At 41.3% G+C, this 7868-nt stretch overlaps 1 protein-coding gene across 1 annotated transcript in view; it reads right to left on the reverse strand.

Moving 5' to 3' along the window:
• RTN4IP1 (reticulon 4 interacting protein 1) overlaps positions 1-7833 on the reverse strand; it is a 37390-nt gene extending 29557 nt beyond the window's left edge. The window contains exons 1-4 of the mRNA XM_036902882.2: positions 7147-7833; positions 1955-2106; positions 1119-1187; positions 126-250 (exon numbers count right to left, since the gene is read on the reverse strand). Of these exons, the coding sequence (XP_036758777.1) occupies positions 126-250; positions 1119-1187; positions 1955-2106; positions 7147-7420 (620 nt within the window). The 5' untranslated portion in view covers positions 7421-7833. The remainder of the gene's footprint in view (positions 1-125; positions 251-1118; positions 1188-1954; positions 2107-7146) is intronic.
• Positions 7834-7868: the final 35 nt, after the last annotated feature.

The following is a 7868-nucleotide window of genomic DNA, read 5'->3' on the forward strand; positions in this document are numbered from 1 at the left end:
GTTAACATTTTTAAACGTTTACCTGCTCATGTAAATGGCCCCAGTGGAAACGTTTCTGGCGAATCTACTTCAAAGCCCTCGCAGAAGGAAGGAAGGGAGGCTGGGGGGCCACCGCTGATACCTACCGCTTTCCCGGGCAATTCTTGTCGTTCAGGCCGCCGACCTTGTTTACGGCAGACCAGGCGGTGAGAGCCACATATGGCAAAGATGCCGCCTGAGCGTGAGTGAGGGACCTGGGCTTGTGGGAGACCTGGAATTGGAGACAACAGTCCAAAATAAGCGACGACTTGCAAACTTATGAACACAACTAAACACATTTACTGTCCTAGGAATCCAACCACTTTCACAGATAACGTTCTGTCAGCTTCAGTCTTAACAGCGTACTCTGCTCCAAGATGACCCCTAAGGAATATTCTCCAAGGACTCAACCTGCCTCACAGTTCAGTAATGTTTTACCGGTTATGTTATCAGATACAGCTGCTTAACTCTTCATAAAAAGCCACATTTAATAATCCCTTTAGCCCTGACTAGAAATTAATCGGAATAAACCTGGAGCCCATTCTAATTTGTTTTTGAGATCAGCTGTTTCCTCTACTTCCATTTACCGGAAGGTTAACTTTCCAGACTTTCTCTAATCTCGGTAATAATACGGCTTTTTCCCTTCCTGCCCTCCCTTCTGGAGCCAGTTTCCTCACTGTTAACCCCTTTCTCTCTGTCGAAGTTGCCGGGCCTCCTGACTGTATCTGACCAGACGGTTTTTGAAGTTATCTGAACAGCCTGATACCGCCGTGCTTCTGTTTATGATTAATTGGTAGCGCTCCATTAGGTCTGTTTGGTTCAGACTATTCATCTGGGTAAAACCAAGAAACACAGAGGCGTTTCTAGACCTCGCTGCAAATCTCTGCTCCACCAGACAGACAACCGCGTGGGCGGGCAAGGTGGTTCAGTGACATCACATACTTGTCCGATCTTTCAAAAATTCCTATTCCCCATCTGAGCTCTTTCAAAACTACCAATATGACATGAAATGATCTGAAAAACAACCGATTATTCCAGAGGTAGTTATCAGTCTTTATTTACATCTCCTAACGGCGTTTCAGCGCACAACGGTGAGTTACCTCATTCCCACTGACCACAACGAACTCCGAGAGAGTGCCTTGTTTCCAGGGAGGAACTGCGGCCCAGACCTGAAACACACACGCGACGGCGTTAGGGACGCGTTTTCTAACCAAAGCTAGGTGTGAGGATGGCCGCCACATACACCAAGAAAAATCTTCAGAGGGCATATATGCACTACTTGGTAGGACTCTGGATTTCTCATCGAGTCAAAGCACATTGGAGGCAGATGCCAGGAAGTCTTTACTGTATTTACCAACTTCTTAGAGCACCTGTAAGAGCACCATCTCTGGGGCTTGTATCCTGGCTCTCCCACTCATTAGCTGAGGGACGGACCTCTTTTTGGCTTGGCTTCTTCATCTGTAAACTGGGCCTAACTGGACTTATTTCATAGGAATTAAACATGTTATTTTATAAAAAGGAAACTAACACAGTATTAGCTATTATTATGAGCTCACTTTAATTTCTTGGTATGAAAGTTAAAAGTGATGAGTGACAGGCGATTATTCTAAACTTCAGCTATTTTAAAACCAGATAACCCATAAGGTAGAAATTGTCATTAAAGAACTCTTCCAAGAAAAAAAAAAAAGGCCCAGTTATACATATTTTAAAGTCTTGCGATTCTTAGGCACTAGATTAAGAAAGCTCAGGTATAGTCCAGCTATTTTGGAATTATTTATGAGAAGTATAACGACAGAACCAAGAAAACAAGGGATTCAGCCAAAGCTCAGGATATTTGTTGAAAAAAAAAAAAAGACCAATGATATATATATATACTTCCAAAATCAGAATGAAATTTGCCGATTTAGAAAAGGAATAGCAGCATTGCATAACTCACGTCATCTCCAGGCTTGAAGTACCTCACATCGAGTCCGCATTCCATCACCACACCAGAGACATCCCGGCCCAGAGTCAGGGGAAACTCTTCTCCTTTGGTTTTAATATGTAAAGGATCACGTTTCATATTTAAAGCTGTGGCTCCATAACCACCTATAAAATACAATGTATTGGTGTTCTCCAAAAGATGGAATGACTGGGATGATTTAACAACTACCACAACCACAGGGCTAGAGGCTAGGTACAATTCCAGGTCTGCAAGATGCAGATTATAATCAACCTTCTAATGTTTTACCATCGCATTGGAAAACGTAAAAACAAGTGTTGCTCCTTCCAAAAATTACTGAGGAAGTTATGACCACTTGGTAGACTAAGGCTACCATTGCTCAAAATGTTTTTCAAATTCCAGTTTTGAAATTGTCTTCAGAAGTTTCAGTGTTTCCTCTTACACAGTTTTACTTTGTTATTTGAAGATGTCTTCTTCGTTAATCTATTTATTCAAGAACTTTTTAAACAACAGAGTTGCTTGATGCTAAGCCTGGAGAAGATAAATGTTAAAGCTGTTTTGAAAGTTAAATAAGGCATGGATATAGTATTTGACACTAACACTGGTCCATGAGTAATGTTCCCCACACCCCCAAAAATGTTTCTAGATCACTGGAATAAATGCATAGATTCCTAAGTGGAAAAGAACCATTTGGCCGCATCTGTTCTGGTATTAAATGTTAAATAATGTTAATTGTTTTAGTATGCATTATCTTGTTATTTTCAAGAATATTTACATTAATACCAGCTAAGTTGAGAAGACAACATTCATCTGATCAGAACGTTTTTCGGTTCAAATAACTGGCTACTCTATCCACAATAATCCGAAGTAGTTTATTACACAGCTTCAACACATAAGATGACTCTGCTAAGACACCACCATACACATTATTGCCTCTTCTCCTGACACTTCTCGGAGGGGACAGCATGTGGGCCGTGAGGCTCTCCACGAGAAGCCCTCTTCCTGCCTCTCCAGCGTCCTGACCCACAGCTGATGCTCCAGCCACGAAACCTGAGTCTCTCCGGGGCAGTACACTAGATCCCGAGGAGGAGGAGAAGCCAGGGAAGGAGCCTGAAAAGGCGCGGCAGTGAGGCGGTGTCCCACAGGACCAAACCCAGCGACTGGACCGACCACACAGAGGTCTTCGGCGACCCTGGTAGCAGTTGCTGTGGTAAGGAATGCTGCCAAGGAGGTGGGAAGTGAAGAACCGGAGACAGGTGGGAACGTTCAACTCAGGCAAAGAGTTCTGCCAGCAAGGGAAGCAGAGAAATGGACCAGTGGCTGGGGAGGATGAGGTGGAGAGAGGATTTGAGAAGGTTTTTTCCTCTCCAAGTTCCTACATGAGTGGGTAGGATCCAGTGGGCAGGAAAAAATTGATGACGAGATGAACCCAGGAAAGAATTGCTGAAACAATCTCCTGAGTAGGTGGGAGGGGATGGAATCTAGAGCCCACATGGACGGCGGGCCTCAGATGGGAGCAGTAACAGCCCTGCAGGAGGGAAGGCAGAGGGCGCGCGGAGAGAGGCTGACAGGTGGGGGCCTTGCAGATGTTGTTTTCCTAATACAAAAGCAAGACACATGGGAGGAAGTTTGAACATTGGGATGGTCCCAGAAAACCTAAGCTGATGGCCATCATGCCAATATTACCCATTTGCCATCTGGCTGATTTGCAGTGTACTCTCAGGAAAAAGAACAACTTCACAAGTAATACAAAAGTCACGTTTCACTTTTCCTGTCTTAACATTCCTTCTCCACCACTCAGATACAATTAAACAACTATTCACTGAAATTCGTATGTGGTTTAAGCAACAAAGTAGGCGTTGAGCCATGTCAAATTTTGGCTGCTGTTTCAAGAGATGCAAAAGGCTTCAGCTGTCTCTGAGATACAGAGCCCACAGGGCAAGGTTGCTGGACATTTTCTTGGGCGCCCTGATATGCTAACGCATCGACTGAGTAGCTCCTTCAGCTTATTGGTACTACGCAGAAGAGCCCCGAATCCAGAACGCCGCTGGTCCTGGGTAACAGAGAACCTGCTTGGTGACACAAATGAATGGAGGCCTGCAGGAGCTTCACCCCTTTGACTGTTAGAGGTTGCCGGTGGGACTGGTTCAGAGTTGGGAGGATTTGGAAAATCCTAATCTCTCACCAGTTTCAAAGACTTGACAGACCTTAATCCCATCTAAAGAAATTGTTGGTATCATGAAGTTGGCTATTTTGTTTCTCCTTTATGATTCCTCATTTTGTTAGCCATTTATATGATCTATGATTTTATGTCCAACAATAGGGACTGTCTCCAGAAAAGCAGCCTGCCTTCATCTTTCAAAATATAGTAGCCATGTCCTTACTTTCTTGTCAAGGGAAATAACCGCTTCCTACAGTTTGCAATCTCCTACTCATTATTTTAGTTCCCCAAGCTCCCATTTCGGATATCTACTGCAACAAGCACACATTCTCAGAAAGAATCCATGAGCAGGAAATAAAGAGGATACGTTGGAAATACTATTACTCAGTCAAGTCATAAAAAACTAAGATGTCTCAAGAATATGATATAAAGCAAAATGAGTTACAATATTATATTATTAAACAGCAGACAAGAAAGCCCAGATCCAGCCATCCTACTGAAATTAAAATGTACCCAATACAAATTATGCGTGTGCATTCAAATAAATGAGAAGCTAACAGATCTAAAGGCAGACAGAAGTGTAAAAATTACTCAAGGATAAGATACCGCTAATTTTAGTTTGTAATCTTAAATTAGGATGAAAATAGAAAATTTTACATAAAAGTAAGGACTGCATGACAGCTACATCTATGACGCACCAAAACAGGCTAGAGTTGAGAGAGCATGGGGTCTACTCCCAAAGGGCTTATAATCAATGGAGATGAGAAAACACGCGGATCACTGGGTATAACAAACCTAGCATTTAAAGACATATCCTGTAAAAACTAAATTATCTTCATGCCCAATGTAAACAGAATAAAGTAAAACAACACACCCAGGTAGTAGTGGCCATTATTACTTCAAAGCAAAGAAAAAGAATACAGATGGGGGTTTCATGAGACAATCAAAGTCAAGTCATTTTAGCTCATTCTTAAAAGAGCTCCCCAAGTCTTTCCCTAAGCCCCTTCCCCAAAGAAATGTCTGTTATTCCTCAGGTTATTTATATCAGCGCTGTCCAATAGAAATATAATGCGAGCCACATACGTAATTTAAAATTTCCTAGTAGCCACTAAAAAAAGTAAAAAGATACAAGTGAAAGTAATTTAAATAATATTTTCTCTTATTATTTCCAAATTATTACTAGGTCAATATATAATCAATATAAAATAATTAATGAAACAGTTTATGTTCTTTTTTCTCCTTGAGTCTTTGAAACCGAGTGTGTATGTTGCACTAACTGCACATCACGTTTCAGACTAGCCACATCTCAACTGCTCAATAGCCACGTGTGCCCAGTGGCTACTATCCTGGACAGTACAGGTCGGCAGATTCACCAAGTTAAAAACAACAGAATTATAAATTGGAATCAGAAGATCTAAAGATAGTGAAACTGGACTTTATTGCCCTAATCCAGCAATTTCCCAAGTTTTTACATCCCCAGGTTCTTTCCGAGGAGTCTAAGAAGTCTTTTCTTTTCCAATATGAACTGTGCACCTAGGACCTGCAGCGAGGCTGGCTTTCTTCACTTGCTTCAAATACCATATTGCAACAATTGACCACAGAAGCACATGTGAAAATCCAGCTCTTACTAAACCAGAAAGCAAAGAGAGAGATGCACAAGTGTAAAACAATGCTACTCTTCTAAATTTTCTCGCTTTTTTGGGAGAATAGTTATTTTTCACCATAAGCACTTTGAAGGTAGATCCTATGCTCTAATCAACTACTACCTGGTTCAGTGCTTCACATATGTAGATGCGTCTCAGTCACTATTTTTATGTCATTTTATACTTCTATCCTGGTTCAACTTCGAGATGTTAACACAAAAGTTTACTATATGATTAATGACTATTTTAAACTTCTAATTTTTAGTAAGGCACATATTGATAGCCCTAATTCACATAAACAAAAGCCTAATCATTTTATTAAGAGCATAGAGAGCTTAAGACCAAAACAACTTGAGAATCACTATTCTAATCAGGCAACTACAAGTGGAAGAAATGAAATGCACTCCAAGTGTCAACACTTTCACACTTATCCATAAATTCCACAAAACAATTCAGTCTACCTTTAATTTTAGTTTTGTAATTGGATATGTGTATGGAAAATTTATCACGCATAGATCACATACGGTAATTGTCATGGAGGCAGTCTGATGAGAACTTTAGGTCCACACACAAGGCCTTTAAAACACAAACTCATGGTTAAATTAAATCATACATGGCAGTTTACTCAGAACACCAAACTAAACTGACAAATCATCCCAAAAGATAAGGTTTTTTATTTTTCTGAAGATGTAGATGAGTTCCCATATGCAATTATTTTTGTCATTATTTTCCAAAGTTAAAGTAATTCACAAATTGTAATCAATATTTTCAGCACTATAACAATAACATAGTACATATTTAAGGAATATAATGCTCTCCAAGCTTTGTCAGTATGCCCCAGGGGAAATTAAGATAATAACCTTACTTCCATTTAGAAGGAAACACAACAGGAAAAGGTATTTTAACTGCCCAGGGCAAAATGCAACAGCAGAAATTAGCGAAGTACTGTGTCCACGAGAAAGCTGTGAGTAGTGGGAAAGCAAGCAACAATATAAAAAATACAAATTCTGAACTGATGAGACTACATAACCCAGCCTCTAAAACCTGTGATGAAACCTCAGAATATCTCAAAGTCCCTGGAGAATATACAAAAAATGTTAACTGTGGACAGAACTCTCCGGTCCCCATTTACATTTTAAGGAAACATGGAAACAATTCAAACTTCTATTTTGTAAAAGATTAAACTATACTGTGGACATTGCAATTTCGAAAATTTTGTAAATAATATCTGAGATACTGTCAAACCAAAACGATTCCTTTTTGTTAATGGAAGAAGTGTAGGCTAGTATCAATTGATCTTTTAAAACTGATCACTGATGAAATTCTCTGAAGGAGAAAAGAAAAGGAAAAGAGGTGATGAGGAATGTTTTCTGAACACTTACTTCTCATATTAACATCTATGGGATTTACACTCGCAGCGTGAACTTTGATAATAACTTCATTTGGATAGTGTATGATAGGTAGCATCATGTTCTGAGTGAATCGAAGCACTTCATTCTTCCCATATTTATCTATCACCCAAGCAGGCATGACAGTGCACTTGGGGGAGGTCGTACTAATCTCTCTAACTGGAGGCTTTCGCACCATTTGGCTTCTCCAGAAGCAAACCGCAATACATGCATTTCTTCCAAACGCGCAGGTCTTCAGTAACACCATCGCGAACAGTGCTTGAATTGCCTGCCCTAATTAAAACGCACCGAGAGTGAATCAAAGTCTCACCCCTGAACTTGGTCAAAATCTGCCAAACACACTGGCCGATTTCAAAGTTGAGAATGCAAAAATGAAGTTGGCCTCATGGAGCAACTGAAACAAAAAGAAAATGAAATTATTCTGCTCTTCGGATCCGCAATGTTCCAGGTAACGTTCCACTCAGTATTCGATGCATTCTCCTTCTCCCTTACGACCCCCGGCCTTTTAAGAAAAAGAAAAACCCTAAACTCAGCAGCCCTGGCCCGGGAGGGCCTCGGCGAGAGAAGCAAACTCTGCGGGCGGTCCGGGCGCCGGGAGGCCGTGCGCTGCCCGACCCGCTCCACGACCCCGGCCCGCAGTCTCCTCGCGACTCGCTCTTCCGCGCCGAGGGAGCCGCAGGGGCTCCAACCAATCG

The sequence above is a fragment of the Manis pentadactyla genome, chromosome 12, assembly GCF_030020395.1.
Source record: "Manis pentadactyla isolate mManPen7 chromosome 12, mManPen7.hap1, whole genome shotgun sequence".
Classification (NCBI taxonomy): Eukaryota; Metazoa; Chordata; class Mammalia; order Pholidota; family Manidae; genus Manis; species Manis pentadactyla.